This window comes from Myotis nattereri (assembly GCF_964212035.1).
Source record: "Myotis nattereri genome assembly, chromosome: 18".
Lineage (NCBI taxonomy): Eukaryota > Metazoa > Chordata > Mammalia > Chiroptera > Vespertilionidae > Myotis > Myotis nattereri.
The window spans coordinates 15,714,723-15,734,990 of NC_138093.1; the positions used below are offsets into that span (position 1 = coordinate 15,714,723).

The 20,268-nt window shown below is 54.8% G+C and overlaps 1 protein-coding gene across 3 annotated transcripts in view; it reads left to right on the forward strand.

The window, feature by feature from the left end:
* Positions 1-20,268, forward strand: part of LMNA (lamin A/C) — a 46,073-nt gene that overhangs the window by 10,710 nt on the left and 15,095 nt on the right. Inside the window, exon 2 of one of the 3 annotated variants that reach the window (XM_081112239.1) lies at positions 14,916-15,503. In XM_081112239.1, coding sequence (XP_080968365.1) covers positions 15,148-15,503 — 356 coding nt within the window. In that variant the 5' untranslated portion in view covers positions 14,916-15,147. Of the gene's footprint in view, positions 1-14,727; positions 15,504-20,268 lie in introns of those variants that run through there. The other 2 variants (XM_081112237.1, XM_081112238.1) reach the window with 2 other exon arrangements.

Below are 20,268 nucleotides of genomic sequence, written 5' to 3' on the forward strand. Positions count from 1 at the left end.
CTCCAGTTCTGGCCCTAGGGGAAGGAGTGTGTGTGTGTGTGTGTGTGTGTGTGTGTGTGTGTGATGCAATCATCATGTCTGCCCTACCCTGCCCCCCGTGGTGAGGAACCAGACACAGCGTGGGGGCAATGGCCGGGTAGCTCAGTTGATTAGAGCACAGTCCCTTCTAAAGCCGGGGAGTTCCCGGCCTCCTCCAGTTGCCATGAGGACAGTGTCATTCTTGTTTAGCTGTGGGGGCCCCACAATTTCAGTATGAAAGGGGTATCCCCATCCCACCCCTGGACCGTGATGGCCTGCAAGAGGGAAGCCCAGCCTTTACCCCCTGCTCCCCGGCAGCAGAGGGATGAAGGTTGGAAGGGCCTTGGAAATCTCCCAGTTCAGTCTGCTTGTTTTATAGGGAAGGAATCCGGGGCCCCGAGAAGGAAAACCACTTCTCCAAGGTTCCAGGGTGAATTCGTGGAAGAGGGAACTAGGCTCCTGGCCTCCTGACTCTTGGACTTGGCACTGGGTGATTGGGAACAGACAGGCAGATGAGCAGACGGAGGCAGCAGAGTCACTGGGATAGCCTCGCAGCGTGCAGCCGTGGAAAGAAGGCAGGCGATTCCTGTTCCACCTACCTGCCAGGTGACATCAGGAATAATGGAGGTGAGGTCATCGGAAAGACTGATTACATGAGTACATCAGGTGTACAGGATCTGGGGTCCAAGCGGACTGGGTGACTTGGGCACATGACTTACCGTCTCTGAGCCCCAGTGATAATGAGGGGTACCCTACCTTCAGGGCTGTGGGGAGGAGAGATGGGATGGTGGGCAAGTACTCGTGAATGATGGGTTGGCGTGCATGTCCTTGTCAAGTGAGACAGAGCTGCCTTATGGTGTGGAGGCGGGGACAAACCGACGTGCTTGACCCTTGACCCCTGGGAGAGCCAGGAAGGAATGAGAACTTCTGACATGCTTCACACATGCAGCAGTTCTCTTCCCTGGGATGGGGGAAGGTGGGCCGCAGTTTCCCGGAAAGGAGGGGGGGGTGCCTAGAGGCCAGGGAAGCTGAACACCAATTAGCTCTCCCTCCCTAATTGGACTTAATTGCCTCCTTGTGATCAGCAATTAGGAGGCTGCATCAATTAGCACAGGGAGGGTGACCGCTCAGTTGGGCCCATCAGGGCGCCCCTTCAGGAGGGCAAGGGAGGCAGGCGGGTAAAGGGTAGCCCAGCCCCACACCACTCAGCCCTTCAGGAGCTCCCAGGCCTCCAGGCCTCCAGCTGGACTGTAGCTTTTCTGACCTCAGTTTACCCACTCTCACCGGCTTCCAGACTTTTCTGCCCAGACTTGTGGGAGCTAGGCCTGGCACTCCCATGGGCTTCTTTGCAACTCTGGAGTTGACAGTTGTGTAGGGTCAAGGTTGAGAGTGTGGACTTCAAAGCCAGTTAGTTCTACCACTTGTTGGTTGTACGACCTTGGATCCATTGGGCTTTGTTTTCTTACTGCAAAATTGAGCTGTAAGGACAGTCCCTTCACCCTGGCCGGGTAGCTCAGTTGATTAGAGCATTGTCCCAGTACACCAAGGTTGCAGGTTCAATCCCGGTCAGAGCACATATGAGTCAACCAATGAATGCATAAATAAGTAAAACAACTTGATGTTTCTCTCCCCTCCCCCCACCTCTCTCTCTAAAATCAATACATAGTAAATAAGTATCAGTCCCTTCTGCCCTGGCCGGAGGGCTATGTGGCTAGAGTGTTGGCCTGGGCACCGGAAGGTTGTGGGTTCGATTCCCCGTCAAGGTCATGCACCTGGGTTGCAGGCTTAGGCTCGATCCCTGGCCTGGTGGGGGCACTTGCAGGAGGCAACCAATCAATGTGTCTCTCATATCGATCTCTCTCTTTCTCTCCACCCCCCCCCCCCCTTCCACTCTCTCTCTGAAAAGCAATGGGGAAAATATCCTCTGGTGAGGATTAACAAACAAAAGACAGTCCCTTCTGTGCAGGGTTATAGTGAGGGTCAGGTGGATAACGCATAGTAAGTGCTCAGCAAGTATTAGCTGTTATTATAATTCCCACTCCAAACCTCAGCTTCTTCATCTGAAAAGTGATAGATCGAAGGGTGTTTGCTGAAAAATGCTCAGGTCCCACCCCAGGCCAATTTATGAATCAAGATATCTGAGACTTTGGGCGTTATCAGTTTTTTTTTAAAATATATTTTATTGATTTTTTACAAAGAGGAAGGAAGAGGGATAGAGAGTTAGAAACATCGATGAGAGAGAAACATCGATCAGCTGCCTCCTGCACACCCCCTACTGGGGATGTGCCCGCAACCAAGGTACATGCCCTTGACTAGAATCGAACCTGGGACCCTTCAGTCTGCAGGCCGACGCTCCATCCACTGAGCCAAACCGGTTACGGCTTGTTTTGTTTTTTGTTTTTGTTTTTTTCTGGCATTAGCAGCTTTGAAAGTCCCCTCCCTGATGCCATGTTGATGCCCAGTAAGGGCTGAGACCCCTGGATGTGTGATCTCCAAGGTTCCCCCCAGCCCTGACTGCTGGAAACCAAGATCAACAGTAATTAATATAAATGTGAGAAGTCCCCCAGAAGGCTGAGTTTGGGCTTTGATATTTGATAACAGGATGAATATTTGCATTTTATTACCTACTGCTGACTCAATGGCCTAAAGCAAACTCCCCCAAAACCTGATAATCTTACTATTTACTAAACATTACCACTGATATGTCTGTTTGCATTCCTAAAACGCAATTGTGTGTTCTAGTAAATAAAAGCAGCTGGGAACGGAGACTCAGTGGAACTTGACTACTACAGTTGAGTTTTCCCTGGCTTCCCCCCATCATTTCAAAATTAATATTTCTTGTCTTGTGTGTCAATTTGTGCGTCAGCTCTTTCTCCAAGCCTTTGAACCCAAAAGCCATGCTGGCAGTGGCCCTTTCACACCTGACCCCTGAAAACTCTTCAATAGCCCTAACCGGTTTGGCTCAGTGGATAGAGCGTCGGCCTGCGGACTCAAGGGTCCCAGGTTCGATTCCAGTCAAGGGCATGTACCTCGGTTGCGGGCACATACCCAGTGGGGAGCGTGCAGGAGGCAGCTGATCAATGTTTCTCTCTCATCGATGTTTCTGACTCTCTCTATCCCTCTCCCTTCCTCTCTGTAAAAAAATCAATAAACTATATATTTTTAAAAAATCTTCAATAACTGACATAGTGGCTCCCCATCCTGTGTCACGTTGGACTCTGCACCACCCTGAAGACGCTGCAGTTTGATTGAGAGCCATTACTACCTGTGTGGCCGGAAGCAGGTCCCTCCCATTCACCTGGACTGAGTCCTCCTCTAAAGAATGAGAATAATGCCCTAGCTACGCTCACCTCCCAGGGCTGCCTGGAGATCATGTTTCCTGATAGGACGTGCTCTAAAGGTAGGCAATTATACTATTCCTTCCCTCAATAAACAGTTATTAAGGGCCCCTAGCATATGCCCTATCTCCTTTACACATGGTGACTACTGAGTCATAAGCTCCTGGGGAGAATTGTCTTGAACCATCAGACAAGTTCTCCAGCTAGCCCTTTTCATTTATTTATTTATTTTTAAAGCTCCTGCTGGGTATCAAATGAGTCAACGAATGGAAAGAACCTAGAACAGGCCCTGACACATAGTGAGTGCTCTATAAACAGCAGCTCCTGTTACCACGGTGGTGGTGTTGTGACCAGGCCCCAGGGCTGGTGTGGAGAGGGGCCTAGGAGCAGGGCACACACGGAGCTCTATGCAGAGAGATAGTGAGGGTGCACTTGGGAGGCAGGTGAGGCTGGAATGGGGTATGGAAGAGTGGGGTGTGTGGGGAAAGTAGAGGGGGACATTGAGCGCTTTGAGAGTGCTGGTTCCTGATGGAGGCCTGGTGAGATGGTCAGCTCAAGCGTGAAAAGGGCCCCTTGCGTGTCCCAGACACTGTGCTGGAGACTGGGAATACAGGGAGGGCCCCCTCCCCCAGCCTCTACCCAGAAGGATTTCCCCAAATGGGGGAAGACAAGAGGTGGGCAGACCGAGTCACCAGCGGCGACACCTAGCCCAGTCTTCGTGACACCAGTAGCTGGAGGAGGAGGAGGAGTTGGTCAGAGGGCAAAGCATGTGCCAAGTTCAAGCAGGTCACCTGAGATGTAAGAAGAGAGGTCGGGATTATGGGAATCTGGGGTGCAAACGATGAGGCTGGAGATACAGGCAGAACTGGGTCACAGAGGACTTTACAAGCCTCCCAAGGAATCTGTACTTGATCCCAAATACAATGGGATGCAGGGTTAGTTTGAAGTCTTGTGGAGACAGGCCGAGACTGATATTTTGGAAAGATGGCTGCGGTTCAGGGAGGAGGAAGGATCAGAGCAGAGGCAAGGGTGGAGGCAGGGGGGCTAGCTGCGACGTCCTGCGGGTACCAGGCCAGGGGGATGGAGATCAGAATGGGGAGCTGGAGGCGGTGCACAGAATGGAGACAGATTCTGGAGGTAAGACCCACAGGACTTGGGGACTCCCTGGCCAAGGGAAATGGAGGGGGAGCAGAGTGGGGTTGGGTGTGTTGGGAAGACAGGGGGAACGCCATCTGAGACATCCACGGAGGCCTGGCAAGTATGGGAGCTGGGGGTAACCCCTGACCTGGGAATGCTTGGAACCCTCTGCTGGGAACTCTCTGGAGTGGAGCGGCCATTCACCCTTGGCCCAGTGCCAGGCTCCTATCTTTGGTTCAGGCTCGGAGGCACCCTGGCCAAAGGGAGAGATGTGCCCTTCCTGCTCCAGGGCCCGCTTCAGGGGAAGAAGCAATGGAGATAGGTGAGTGCAGGGAACTCCCCACCCCCACCTCCCAGCCTCTGGTCTCAGGTGTGGCCCTGGGGAAGGTTCCAAAGAAGAGGCCAGAAGCCAAGCGCCCTGGTCCTGGAGTGCGCAGGGCATCGAGGCGTGGGTTTCCGGGGAGCTGGTGTAAATGACCCCCCACCCAGGTGACTACAATGGGCAATCACTGAAGCCCTGCCCGCCAGCTCAGCACACTTCTCCATCTCCGGCCCCTCCCTCGGCGCCTCCGTGCCTCCTCAGCTGCTCTTTGCCCTCCCTCATTAAGCGTGGTTTCTGTGAGAATGTGATTTGAATTAGCTCTTGGGAGAAAAATCACAGAAACCAGGAAAGGGGAGCCCTGGGGAGGGGGCAGTGAGTCATGTTTCCATGTGTATTTTCCAAACTTTCCGATGGGAGTTTGGAAAACAACACTCTGGTGGTTGCCAGCTTGGACCTGGCTCTTCAGGGGTCCCTTGTTCTGTGTCTGGAGGCCTTCCCTTAACGGCTGCGTCCTGGCCCACCCTTCAGGCCTGCTTTGCTTCCTGGGGTCCCCGACCCCCCTGGACCAGCTCATGCTACTGTAGGGGCCTGGCGAATCCCCTCCTGGGGTAGTTCCAGTCTTTGCATTTCACAGTGACAGCCCTCCATCTGCCCCCATTTCAGGGTGGCCAGGGGGCCTGCAGCCCTTCAAACTTTAAGAACCTGCATCAGCACCAGGAGCCTGGGCTCCAGGAGCCTCCTCTCAGCCCCAGCAGCTTCCTCTCTTGTACCCTTTCCTCCCATTTCTGTACCCCAATTCCAGAGGGCCTGTAGCAGAGGGTGAGAACCTATCACACACACACACACACACACACACACACACACACACACACACACTCACTCTGCCCCGGGGAGAAGCCCTGCAAAGCAAAGACCTCATCCTGAGATCTCTGTGCCTCCTGTGCACGGGACACACCTTGGGCCCTGGGAAGGGGCGTTGTTCTGCATATGGACACAGAGTCCCAGGCAGGGCAATGGGTGGGAACCTTGAGGATGGTGGAGGGGTTGGGGAGGGCAGCCCTTGCCCATAGCTGGCTCCTCCTTGCAGGCTGTGAGCTTTTCTACCCTTCCCTAAACTCCCATCTACTTCCTTGGGGGTCTTGGACTAGCTGTCCCTCTCCCCTACCCCCGCCCAGCTTCTGTCTAGTCCTTCCTGGCAACAGTTGCATTTCCTGCCGTTGCTGTGCCCATGCCAACGACAGCCCACATCACATGGGCCACATCTGGCTCCGATTGAGCACACCCTCCCATCTTTTGTCCCTCCCCCTCCTCTGCCCAGGGGCCAGAGCAGGGAGTGCCTCTGTGGACCCCTTCTCTGGGCCCATCAACAACCCTCCACCTGCCCCAGACAGCCTCTGATGGCCCCTCCTTGCTCTCCTTTCAGTTTCCTCATCCTCTTCCTGTCTCCATCCCCTGGACCTCATCTCCATCCTTCAGCATCTCTTTCCTCACTGTCTCCTGACTCCTTGGACCACTCCCCTTTCCAGCCCCCACTGAGCAGCAGGGTGGGAAGGGGGCATTTTGTAAGGTTTGAGTCCCCCGAGCTGGAGGACTGAAGTGGGGGAAGGCCTGGCAGCCCAGAAATTAAATTCCCCCTAGTCCAGCCCTCTGGCCTGTTGCCAGGTTGAGGTAGGGTGGGTAGAGGTGACCCCCAAGGTATGTGTGCACGGAGGGATACAGCTAGCCTGGGTGGGGGAACTGCGTGGCTCACTCTGAGCTGTCTTTTGTGAAGGATGGGGTGGAGCTTCAAAGGCCTTCTGGCTACTGGCCTCCCTCCACCTTCTTCCCTGCTTAGCAACCGTTGCTGGGTAAATATTTGCCCCACCAGGATCTGGGGCTAGAGCTGCAGACGTCAGCCTGGGAAGCTGCCCCTCTCCTCAATTCCTGGGTCTCTCCTCTGCCCTGTCCCCCTCTCTGTCCCCCTGGCCTGGACTCCAGATGTGATTCCTAATCCCCTCACTTCAAAACTCAGTTCTTCCTCTCATGTAGACTTTCTCCCCAGTGTCCCTTTACCTACTCATCTCTTCCTTCTTCCCCTCTTACCCTTTTGCTCAACTCTTTTTTAAAATTTATTTATTGATTTGGGGGGTGGGGGGAGAGAAAAACATCGCTTTGTTGTTCCACTTGTTTACCCATTCATTGGTTGTTTCTTGTCTGTGCCCTGATCGGGGTTTGACCCTGAAACATTGGCGTGGGACGACACTCTAACCAACGGAGCAACTGGCCGGTTCGCCTGCTCCTCCCTGACCACATCCCACTGGGAGCCCAGCCGGCTATCACTTTTGATAATCATTGCTACTCACTGAGCCTCAGGTCCTCACCTCTCTTGTTCTAAGTTAAAGCCACCTAAGCTTTAACTCAGCTCCCTGAAGCTCCAGGGGGCGAGGGGTGAGGGGATGTAGGATGTTTTGATGGGCACCCTATCCATCCTCCATCCTCCATCCTCAGGCCAGGAAGCTCTGCTTCAGGAAGCCAGCACCATTTTCACCTCCTCTGGGGCTAGAATTGAGAGAAACGTGGCCAAGAGGAAACAGATGCCCCCTTGGCCCCTCCCTGGGCAGCCTGAGAGCAGCCAGCCTCAGCCTGTGCATCCTGTACCTCCAGCCAGGCTCCCACTGCCCCGCCCTCCCCAGTGGTCTCCCCATTACCTGTCACTGGGATGAAGAGCGCCTTAGGGGTCGAGGGCCAAGGTGAGGTGGGCTCTCTGGGTGCTTTGTAAGTTTGGGACTTATTTGGTAAAGATGGCTAATGGGGTGCTGCTCTGGGCCAGGCCTTTGGGCTGGTTTAGGGATAGTGGGACAGAGGATTCTGGGGAGTTGGACCGAAGCAGGTGTAGAAATGAAGGGGCCTGCACGATGCCCTAAGACTCCTCCTAGCTCTGAAGTTCTGGCTTCTAGGCAATTAATGATGAACCGTTGGCCCGAGGCAGTCCCTGCTCCATCCCACAGGCCCTCCTTCCAGGAGCTCCTGATGGGCAAAGACCCTGCCCATCCACCTGCCCCAGCCGGCATTCCCTGCCCCTTCTCCAGAGAGGGTCCCCTGCTCTGCCCATCATCAGGACATTGGCTGATTAACCACCATCCTTGTGAGAGTTTCCTTTCCCGTTGCCTTCAGGGGCCTGAGTGCCAGGGGGACTCTGAGGAGCCTGGGGGTTGTGGGGGCTGCGGGGGCTGCGGGGGCTGCGGGGGCAGCGGCGGATTTATCAGGAGGGAAATGCAGGGGAAGCTTCGGAGCACCTCAGCTGCACAGGCCCTTCCAGGACCGAGGAGCCTGCCTCTGTTTCCACATGGTCACATGTCCGTGTGAAGTTTGTAAAAAGATATTCTCATATTTTTTGTTGTTGTTAATCTTCATCCGAGGATATATATTTTTTTCTATTGCTTTTTAGAGAGTGGAAGGAAGAGAGGGAGAGGGAGAGAGAGAAAAACATCGATGAGAGAGAGACACACTGATTGGCTACCTCCCGCAGGCACCCCTACCTGGGCAGGGCTGGGGGTTGAACCTGCAACCCAGGTATGTGCCCTGGACCGGGAATAGAACCCACGACCCTTCCACTCACAGGCCAACGCTCTAACCACTGAGAACAGCAGCCAGAGCCATTCTCCCATTTTTAAAGAGGGACTCCCCACAAACATTGGAAGAACATGTAGGGAGACCAACTGTCAGTTTGCCAGGGATTGTCCCGGTTTTAACGCTGAAGCCCAGGGCACGCCTCAGCACTCTGCAAACCGAGGCAGCTGGCTGCTCTAGTTTCAGGCCCCACACGCAGTAGGTCTGCACCTGGATGAGGGGAGGGTGCAAGGGAATCCCTCTGGGCCTCATTTCCCCGAAGTGTGTAAGGTCAGGGGCGTGGGACTTGGGGGCCCCTTTCCTCCAGCCCCTTTCCAAGAGTTGTGGCGCTTGTTTGTTTCCTTGGCAACAGGGAGAGGAAATCCCTATTTAGGAGCCGGGGAGGCCCCGGCAACCGCGCACACACAGACACACACAGCCTCTCGCGGGCAGCCCGGCCGCCCACACGCAGGCGCCTGCGTCAGCGCCTCGCCCTCGGGCAGCGCCGCCCCGCCGGGTCCGGGGGCGGGACCACCCGGCTGGGCCGAGCCCAAGGTGTTCCAACTGCGGCGCGGGGGCCGGGCCTGCGCACATGGCCCCGCCCATCGCCCCGGCCCCGCCTCTGCCCGCCCCTTCCTCCCCTCCCCCACCCCGCCAGGTGAGGCCGGGCCGGAGCCGGGGGTGGGGGGGGGTGGGAAGGGGAGAAGCGGCGCGCGATTCCCGGCGCGGGGCGGGGGCGGGGGCGGCGGCAGCAGCCCAACCACGCCGTGCGGACACCTGTTACCCAATAGCGCCAGGTGGGGCGGTGGTTTGGGATGCGGGGAAGGAGCGCCAGGGTTTTGCTCTTGGATGGGTCCCCGTGGTCGGGAGAAGAGAGGGGCGGGGTGGTTCTCCCGGGGTTTGGGGCCGGCTCCCGTCACTGGCCGGCGGTGTGGCCTTGAGCACATCAGTTAACCTGCCCAGACCTCAGTGTCCCCATCTGTGTGATGGGGACAATGGCGCTTGCGCTGTGCACCTCAGAGAGACTCCAGAGGCTTACGGTAGTCATCCTGATTGTGAAAGGACTGTCACCTGGGAGACCTGCCAGGTGTGAGGTGTCGTCCGGCCATTTCCGGCCTGGCTGGAGCCGGGAGGGAAGACAGCCAGCTCTGGCTGAGCAGCCAGCCTCTCCACATTCCAGTAACGTTAATGCCGGTCCCTAAAGACGAACTACTAGCCCCTTCGGCTCTGTGCAGAGTGACGCCCTGTCTCCGGTGGTGGTGTGAGAGGGGGGTCAGAGCACTACTTGGGGGTTCTGGGCGGTCCTGGCTGCGTGACCTTGGGCAAATCTTTCCTCCTCTGGCCTCAGGAGTCCACTTGTAAAAAGAGGGTAAAGATCACAACGCAAGGGCCCCCAAACCTCCCTGTCAGACTTTGCCGCTGTCATTTAGTATATGGGGCTTTATGGGGTGCTCCGGCTTCACAAATGGCTGTCAACCACTCCTTCTACAAGCCTTTCCCACTAAACTAAATCGAGCCAATCCACGCCGAGCCTGCATTCTTTCTCCCTGCTGAGTCTGGGTGGAAAGAAGGCAATCTCATCTGGGCTACCTCAGGCCAATTACTCAACCTTTGGAGTTTTGGGTTCTGGGTGTACAAAATGCAGATAATCCTATCTCGTAAGGCTGAGGTGAAGGTTAAATGGGATTACCTCCAGATAGCTCCTAGCGGGGCCTAGCCCATGGTCTAGGTAACTCTAGTTACTTAAAGAACCACTTAAAGAACCGGCAAGTCCTTAGGCTCTCAAGGTTATAACAATCACCTGTGCATGAGGCATGAGCGAGTCAGCACTGTAAGACTTGTTTAGCACCAGACCCTGTGATCAAAGGATGAACAAGACAGGGACCCTCTGAAAAGGGATTCCCAAACCATGGCCTTGACTCTCCAAATCACCTCCACTTCCTAGATCCTCCTCCAAAGACCACCCCGTCCACCTCTCTGGGCGTATAACTATCTCCCCCATGGCCTAGGATGCATTTGAATGTTTTGAATTTCCCATCCCCACCTGTCCAGGATTATACCCTAATGGTAAGATCTTGGCATCCAGTCAGGCCACCCTGTATTCAAATTCCAGTTCTGCTGCTAACCCTGTGACCTTAGACAAGGGGTTCTCAACTGAGGGCAGATTTTGTCTCCCAGGGGACACTTGGCAATGTCTGAAGACTTTTTTTTGATTGTCACAACCTAGGGGCAGAGGTGTTACCGGCATTTAGTGGGTAAAGGCCGGGGATGCTGCAAAACATCCCACGACGCATAGCCCCTCCCCAACGACAAAGAATTATCTGGCCCAGAATGTCAGTGTTGCCAAAGCAGAAACACCCTGCCTTATATGACTGCCTTAACCTCCCCTGGCTTTGTTTCCTCGTCTGTAAAATAGGGCTAATACTAGGCTCTACCTTGTAGAACTATTGTGTAGGTCCAGCAAGGTAATGTGAATACCTAGTGCCTAAGAACAGTAGGTCCTCATAAAAACTACCTATACACTCATAATTAGCCTGCCTCTGGAATGCCTCCTGGTGTCAGCCCTCTGCTAAGCCCGCTCTGTTTGGCTTGCTTCTTGCCAGGCCAGTGCCTCTGACTCCTTCCTTGCTGGTCTCCATGCCTCCCTTCTCTCCTTTGTGACCCCAGCCTTATCAAACAGCCAGAAACCTCCCACTCAGACCCCATCCCAGCCCCAGCTCCTACCTCCTCTCCCACTTCTCCCAGCCTGCTCCTCCTCCCACACTTTTCCTGCCTCACCTCTGGTGGCTGGGCCAGCTCCTTCTGCACAGACTTCCTCCTGGCCCCATCCACCCAACACCTCCCACACCTCCAGCCAAAGTGGCATAAGATAGTAAAGCACATCTTGGATTTGGACCAGGATGCCTGGTCCAAGTCTGTGCTTGGCCTATTACTTACTGTCCAGGTTTGAGAAAGTCAGCCTCACCCGTAAAATAGGAAAGTAATCCCCAATCCATGAGGTGGTTCTGTGGACCAAGGTGAGAATGTAGGTGAAGACAGACGCCTGTAAAGAGCGTAAAAGTGTAGTTATTCAGTTTGTTGAGCCCTAGCCCGCTTCATATTTTTTATTTTCATAGTGTTTACCACCTTCTAACAAGCTGTAACTTTGTCTTTTATTGATTGTCTTCCTCCACTACCATGTCAGCTCTATCAGGGTAGAGATTTTTGTGTTTTATTCACTACTGTACCCCTAGTGTCTAGAGCAGTGCCTGGCACATAGTCGGTGCTCAATAAATAGTTGTTGGATGAGTGACTTCGCTATGTATAAGGCACTTCTGTAAAGCCCCTAACTCTACCTCCTCCAAGAAACCTCCCTTCAGATGCTTGTAACGTAACCACTGCAGCATCCCCATGTTCCAGGTAAGGAAGCTTGCCCAGTCACTCACCTGAACCTGTCAGGGCCAGAGGCATTTGTTCATTTAAAACACGGAGCACCTCCTGTATGCCAGGCGCTGGGCCAAGTATTAGGGTCACAGACTTGGTCCTTCCTGTCCCTCACAGCACTTGTGGGGTGAAGGGTCATAGAGGGAGGCCCAGGATGCTATGGGAACAGAGGAGCACCCCCCCCCCCAAGGTCATTGGTCTTCAAGACATGTGCCCCTTCACTGCCTGAATTACCCTTGGACTCAACCACTGTATTCTTTTTTTTTTTTTTTTTAACAGAACATGATTATAGTTCAATGCAACCAAAAATAAATATTTTTATATCGCTCATTAATGGTCCAGCTCCCAGGCTTCTGGAATCTGTTTGGACTTCATCCAGTTCAGGGTCCCAGGCTGCTCCTTAACCACTGGTTTTGCTTCTCCCTGTTTTCTCTACCAGCGGGCAACTCCTTTGAGAGAAAGTATAGGACAGTAATGGCGAACCTCTGACACACGTGTCAGAGGTGACACGCGAACTCATTTTTTTGGTTGATTTTTCTTTGTTAAATGGCATTTAAATATATAAAATAAATATCAAACATATAAATCTTTGTTTTACTATGGTTGCAAATATCAAAAAATTTCTATATGTGACACGGCACCAGAGTTAAGTTAGGGTTTTTCAAAATGCTGACACGCCGAGCTCAAAAGGTTCGCCATCACTGCCCTAGGGCCAAACCTGAAACCTTCTGGTGTATAGGACAATGCTGCAGCTAACTGAGCCGCCCAGTCAAGGCTCAGTCCCCATGTCTTGATAGCCACTCTGCCCAGATGAGGAAACTTGGGCCTAGATAATTCAGTAGCTCTGTCATCACCCAGCAAGTGAGAGGCAGGACTGGAAGCTGGTCCCCACCCAGTCACAACCTCCATCACTCTCACCCCCAGGAGACTGCTCCTCCGGCTGGCTGGCCTCCCCTGCTTTCTCCTGCTTCTTCAGGGGCTGGGATCTATGCCCTGGAAGGAGGAGAGCGACTGATGGCCCTTGGGGTCCAGAGTTAGGATTGAATTTTTAGGATAAAGGCCCACTTTGAAGCTCAGATTTAGGATTGAGGCCGTTTTGGTGGTGGTGAGGCAGGGGACTTTGGAAAGAGTATAGAGTGAAATTTGGGGTGAGATTCCCCTCTCCTTTCTCCTGCCTCTTTTCTCCAAAGATAGGGAGGTCTCGGATAGGAAGAGTTAAGTGTGGCTTTGCTTCCCCAGCCAGGAGGAGAAGCCAGACCAGGCGGGGGGAATGGGTGGGGCGGGGAGTGCCAAGGGGTGCTGAGACAGTGGGAACAGCAGGAGCCCTGTCCCTCACATTTCACTCGCTCACCCACCCCTCCCCCACTCCTGGTTTGGGGAACAGAAGAGGGAGAAGCAGAAGAAGACTTTTTGTTTTCTCTGGGAAGCCAAGTTTGGGGGCTGTCCCCTGGGGGAGAGGGCTGCAGGGAGAAGAAGTCATATCCTGAGTCCTCGCCTGGATGCGTCCTGGATGCTCACCACACTGCCCAGTGCCCTCCTGGAGATGGGAACCCCCGCAGCTACTCCCCCCCAGGTGCCCCTCTCTGACACCGAGGCCCTGCCTCCCTTATTCGTCTGAGGCCAGCTCCAGAACCCAGAACAGAGGGCCTGTCCAGTTTGCTTCCCTTGCATGTGACAGGAACCCTGACGTCCTGGAGCGGTAGGAGTTAGCAACATAATTTAATTTACCGGGTTTCTCATCAGAAGAAGCTGTGGAGGCGCAGGGGAAGGGCACCCATGGGTTCCAGAGCCTCAGCTCTCCACCTCTTAGAGAAGATGAGGTGGCTGGTGGGGCCAGGGCCAGAATTAGGGGACAGGAGTGGAAGGACTGATCAAAGAGGTCCTTGGTGAGGGCTGAGGATGGAGTCCCTCGCGCTTGGGGTGGGAAGCCTGGGGACCTGGATGATCCTGTTTTGTGAGCGGGCCTGGCCCCTCCCCAGAGCCAGCTGCAAAGCAGGCGTGGCCAGAGAGGGGGGTAGAGATCAGTGCAGTGCTGGCAAGGTTGTGGGGGGCTTTGCTGTCCCTGCCCTCCACTTCCCCTTTCTGACTGCAGCCAAGATGGAGGCATATCATTGGCTGCTCAGCTCCCTGCCTGCTCCCCATTTCAGGCCCCTTTGGGAACCACAAAAATCTGGGACCTGGTGTCCTGGCAACATGATGAGTGTGCACACAGCTTTGGTATCTGTTTTAAATTATCCATTAAAATAAGTACAATCCTGGGGGGGGCGGGGGGGCGCAGTATAGTCCTGCAGTTAGCAGGGTGGGGTTAGCAGTAGGAAGGGACTGAAAGGGGAAAGAACCTCTTTTCCCAATTGCTTGGGGCCAAAGGAAGGGGGCAGGGGCTGGAGGGGGAAGGCCTGGGTCCTATTCTTGGCCTTCTCTGGAGATCTGTGGCTTGTTACTTGGACCTTCTCTGTGGTGGGGGGTGGCTTGTTGCAATGGTTGGTTTGGAAGGGAGATTAATTGGAGCAGAAAATGGAAAAAGAGGGACCCCCAACTCCTGGCCCCCACCACAAAACTGGGGGCGTAAAAGGAACTCAGAATCTAGGACTTTGTTGCTTCCCCCAACTCCCCCTAGGCATTCCTTCCCCACCCCATCCTGGCATACTGAGATGCAGCTTTCAATGGACTGCCCACGTGTGGAGGGGGGGCAGGGGTGACTCACTATTACTATGGGGGGGAAGGGGGGACGGGTGGTGGAAGAAGAGTGAGTCACCCCGATGGGCACCAGCCTCTGTCCCCCTCCCCCCTTGCCTGGCGCCCTCCCTGGCTTTACACCCACTTTCCCTCTCCCCCCTGCCCTTCACCCACCCACTCTCACCCCTTGGCTCTGCGCTCTACCCCTAAGGCCTGAGACTGTAGGAGGGTTGAGCAGCCAGGAACCAAGATGGGAGCTTCAGCAAAGCTCCTGGCACAGTGGGGTGCGCGGGAGAGGGTGGGGCGCGACTCCGCCAAGGCGGGGCGGTCCTTGCCCCGGTTCACTCCCGCCCCCGCCCCAGTGGGTTTGCGACGGCCCCTTTAAGAGCAGTGGCTCCTCCTCCCATTCCCAGGACCTATTAGAGCCTTTGCCCGGACACCGGTGACTCAGTGTTTGCGGGAGCGCCGCAGCCACTCCAGCCAACCCGGATCCCAGATCTGACAGCGCCCAGCCCAGCTCTCCACGTCTGCCAGGAGCGAGCCGGCCGGTGCGCTCCAACCCCGAGCCGTCTCTATCCTTCCGCCGGAGCCCCGTGCCCTTCCCGGGACCCCTGCCCTGCGGGCAGCGCTGCCACCCTGCCGGCCATGGAGACCCCGTCCCAGCGGCGCGCCACCCGAAGCGGGGCGCAGGCCAGCTCCACTCCTCTGTCGCCCACCCGAATCACCCGGCTGCAGGAGAAGGAGGACCTGCAGGAGCTCAACGACCGGCTGGCCGTCTACATCGACCGTGTGCGCTCGCTGGAGACGGAGAACGCGGGTCTGCGCCTTCGCATCACCGAGTCCGAGGAGGTGGTCAGCCGCGAGGTGTCCGGCATCAAGGCCGCCTATGAGGCCGAGCTCGGCGATGCCCGCAAAACCCTCGACTCGGTGGCCAAGGAGCGCGCCCGCCTGCAGCTGGAGCTGAGCAAAGTGCGGGAAGAGTTTAAGGAGCTCAAAGCGCGGTGAGTGCGCCCAGGTGGCGGCGGGCCCACGTGACGGCGTGCGGGCCGACTGGTCACCCTCGCCTGGCCCCAGGCGGCTGATAACGATGCCATATAGTCTCCTCCCTCCGAACTGCCCCCTGCGGGTGCCTGGCAGTGCCAAGGGAAATCGTCTGGATAGGACAGATAAGGGAGGGGTCTCCGGGAGAGGGTGGGGTATATAAGAAATGGTGGGGACATCAGGGCCAAGTAGGGACTGGTGGCAGGCCCACATTCAATCCGGGTAAGGTTTCCAGCCATCTGGAGCCTGGGGCAGGGGCTTGAGCAAAGCAGAATGAACCCAGCCTGGCCTAAGAATTCCGGGCACCCCAGGACGCATTGGAGTGGGTGAAAGGGGCCTGTTAGAACTTTCTTGGCAGGCTTGGCACAGTGCCAGTTTTGCCCAGACTGGCCTCTAAACACATGATGACCATAAAACGGAACTCCCAAGCTGGCAGATGTCGCGTGGTGCTGGGGAGAGGTCACTGAGGCAGAGTGACCCCTTTTCCCCCGGCAGGGGCATGTGGGTAGCCCTCTTGGCACGACCCTTTCTGGGGTTCTTTCTAAGAGCTGGGAAGTTATCCTTGGCTTCCGGCATGTCCGGGACTTTCCCTGGGCCCTGACAGGCCCACCGAACAGCTCCAGAGAGCCGCTCCCCCGCAGCTCCCACAGCCCTTGGCCTGCTTGGCCTGGAATGCAAGGGAGGGAGGGAGACGGAGGGCAGAGGCTCCACCTCAGGAAGTTGTGTTATGCCTAGGTCTGGTGGCTGCCCGAACCTCCCGGGCCCGCTCTGCCTGGTGTCTTGTCCGGTTTAGGGCTGTGTCCCTCTCTACCTCCCTCCTTGGGGCGAGCCACTTTCATTTTCCCAGCCGAGGCCAGCCGAGCCGTCTTTGCTTTGGCCAGAACTCTTAGCCACTGCCTCTCTGGACCTTTGCCTTAATAAATTGCTGGAATACAGTGACATTTTTGAAATCCAGCCGTTGGAAGCTTCAGGCCACTCCTACCTTACCCATCCCTGCCCCACCCCGCCCCACCCCACCCTACTTCACTCCACCCTCTTTTCTAAAAAGGCCTTTGGAGCCTGGAAGTTTAGGCCGCCTTTCAGCCCCAAGAATTTGGTTCCCTCCTCTCTGGTGCCCTTTCTCTACCAAGGCTCAAGCTGAAGAGCTCTAACGCGCCTGGACAGTATGACTCAGTTGGCTGGGCGTTGTCCTGAGCACCCAAGGCGGCCGGTTAGATTCCAGGTCAGGGCACATGCCGCGGGTTTCAGCTCCGTCCCCAGTAGGCCAAGTGCAGGAGGCAGCTGATCCATGTTTTGCGTTCACATTGATGTTTCTCTTTCCTCTTCCTCTCCCTTCCTTTCTCTCTACAAAATCTTAAAAAAAACAGAGGGAAAGAGAGCTCTAAAGGTGCCTGAAGATCCCTGGGCTTGGAGCAGGGTTTGAGTTCTCCTCTTCTTCTCCCTTTGCATCATCTCCAAACTCTTAAATCTCTACGCATTCTGTATTCTTTCCACCACTTCACTAGCCCCAGTCCCAAGTACGGTGGGTGTGGCAGATCCATCCTCTGGTGAAGAGTAGATGGAAGTTGTGTGGAGAGATGGGCTGACTTTTATTTCTGTTGAAAGGGATCGCTCCTGTTTTTTGTTTTGTTTTGTTTTGTTTTTTTTCACTAGAGATTTGAACTGTTTAGTTAGCAGGAGAAACACGAGTCCTGGAGAATGTGAGTGTTCTGCCCACTCAACCACCAAAGCCCCCGTTGCAAATCCCCGTGAAGGGCGTTTTTGCAGACTTTTTTTTCCTGGGGTAGACACTGCTCAGGAGATGGGACTGGTGGAGTTGATGGTCTCATGCTAACCCGGCAACACCAGCCTGTATCCTCTGCCTCCTGGTGCAGCTGTCCAGGCCCCGGACACCAGAGGGAGGTGTGCACACGTGGGGCAGGGGTGGGGGTGGCGTGTGGACTTGTTATATTTAGCCACCTGACTCTCTTCTCCCCCGCTGATCCTGGCGGGGCTTCCGGAAAAGGGGGGTGGGTTTGCACATCTGGATCCCCAGCTGATGGACAGCAGGGTGGAGACAAAGGGGGCTCAGAATGGGGTGACAATCCCTTCTATGTCCCCCAGTGGGAGGAGCTAGGATTCGTTGCACCCTGTTGTGTCTGCTGTGCTCAGGGGGAGGTAGAGAAGAGTCGAATGAAGATTTGGTAGAGGAGGAAAGGCATTGTCCTAACTCCTCCCACTAAAGCCTAAAGAGGTGTTGTCTGGTTTAATGTTTAATTAGAGCTCGGAGTTCAGGGTCAGGCGTTGGGCTGGGATGCAGAGCCACCAGTAAGATCCTGTGGGTCACACCCAGGCTCTCTTGTTGAGTTGGGTTGTAGGCTCCAAGCGGAAACACTCCTCTCCTCCTTCCCATCTACACACATACACGCGTGGATACACGCATCCTTTCTATTCTGGAGCCTAAGTCCAGGGAGAATGAGATTGAAAGCATCAGGGAAGGCCTGCCTGGGGTCCAGACTTGGAGCTGGGCCCCACCCCAGGCAGGACAGCTGGGTAGATGACTCATATGCTGCCCCCCTCCCTCCCACCCTGGTGGCTTTACAAGAGACTGCGGGAGACCGGGCAGAGACAGCAGATGTCTTCAAGGGAGGGATGGGGGCCTGAATGTCTGCATCTCCATCCCAACCTCCTGCTCCCTACTCCCCACAACATCCTGGGATCCTTTCCTGCCTTCTTCCTTAGGACCTCTGGTGGTGGTCTGGAACCAGGGCTCCGGGCAGACAGTGTGCACAAGTGGTTCTAGAATTATGAGCTTGGGTGCAGGACACAGTGCTGGGGTCTGTGCCTTCCCAGGCGGAACTGGAGGAGGAAGGCTGAGTCAGAAGTGGGGATATCCCAGGCCCACAAAGCAGAAGTGCTACTTCCATCCAGATGAGGCATGTGCACTTGACAACTTCCTGGATTGCCCACCTCAGTAGGGACAGGCAGGGAAGTGTAGGCGCATGGTCATCAGAGCTGTCATCAGGATAAGCATAGCACAGGCCAGAGAGGTTCCACGTCACAGAGCAAGGGAGTGACACGTTAGGGCTTGAGCACAAGTCCAGTTCTGACTTCTAGTTGAGTGATCATACCATTAAACCGTATTCGTCCAGCTTAGGGAACAGGATGGAGGGTCAGGAGGGTGGAAGGGGTGGAGTCTGGAGATTTTGCTCTGGGACCTCAATGCTCTGCTATTCTGCCAGGGCCTGTTAGCACTTTATTGAGAGTATTACAGATATCCCTCTTTCCCCCCTATGGTCCCCCTCCGCCCGGTTCCCGTTCCGCCCCAGGCCTTCACCATCCTATTGTCTATGTGTCCATAGGTAATGCATGTATGTATATAGGTCTTTGGTTAATCTCTTCCCAACACCCAACCCCCTTCCCTCTGAGATTCGTCAGTCTGTTCCATGTTTCCATGCCTCTGATTCTTATTTTATTTATCAGTTTATTTTGTTCATTAGATTTCTTGTTCATTTATTTTTAGATTCAATTGTTGATAGATTTGTATTTATTGCATTTTATTGTTCATATTTTTTTCCTTTTCTTCTTCTTCCTTCTTCTTTCTTCTTCCTCTTCTTAAAAGAACAACCTGTAGAACTCCTTTAGCTTTTTCTTGTCTGTGAAGCTCTTTATCTGACCTTCAGGTCTAAATGATAGCTTTGCTGGGTAGAGTAATCTTGGTTGTAGGTCCTTGCTATTCATCACTTCGAATGTTTCTTGCCACTCCGTTCTGGTCTGCAAAGCTTCAGTATCAATGTGCTTTCTTCTTCGTTTCCCTAGTTGTAGGGCTTCCATTCAGCCAGCTTTCAGGTGGTTCTGAATGATGATTGTTCTGTATTTTAGTTGTAATTTTGATGTGGTTGTGGGAGGTGGCATTTACCTACACCGCCATCTTGGTTCTCTTATGTCAGAGCCTGTTAACACTTAATAACAGCCTTTGCCCCAGCCTGAATGACCCAGGACCTACCTTGCCAGGCCATGGATCAGGAGGCTAATGATTTCTGTTTTGGGACTTGTCATGGGAATTGTCTACCTGGATCTGAGGAAGGATATGCCCTTAAAAAAACAACAACTATATATATATTTCAGCAGAGAGGAAGAGAGAGATAGAAACATCAATGATGGGAGGGAATCATTGATGGCTGCCTCCTGCATGCCCCCCACTGGAGATTGAGCCCACAACCCAACCCGGGCATGTGCCCTGATTGGGAATCAGACCGTGACCTCCCGGTTCATAGGATGATGCTCAACCACTGAGCCACGATGGCCGGGCAGGATGTGCCCTTTTCATGGAGGCCTTTGAGTATACCTGGGCCCCAGTCCTCACCCCTCTTCCCCACCCCCCACCCCCACATTCTGATTCAAAGCAAAGGAAGATACAGCTAAACCCTGGGGCTGAGGAGAAACCAGAGACAATAATTCAGGGCCCCTGATTGCCTTCCCACAATCGATGCCTTTGGTTGGCACTTGCCCTGCCCTTCAGGAGTCTGAGACTTACTCTTGTTTGGGATGTGGCCATTGCCCCCACTCCCAATCCCACCCCCAGTGATTCAAGTAGCTCAGTGTCAGGGCTGAAGCCAGAGACAGCTGGGGGAACAACTGGTAGGAGAGGCCTTCACCTACCAACTGTGCCTTCTGCTCCCCCCCCCCCCCCCCAGCCCCTGACCACCTCTAGCAGCTGTAGCGGCCAAGACCGGGTCTGGCTCA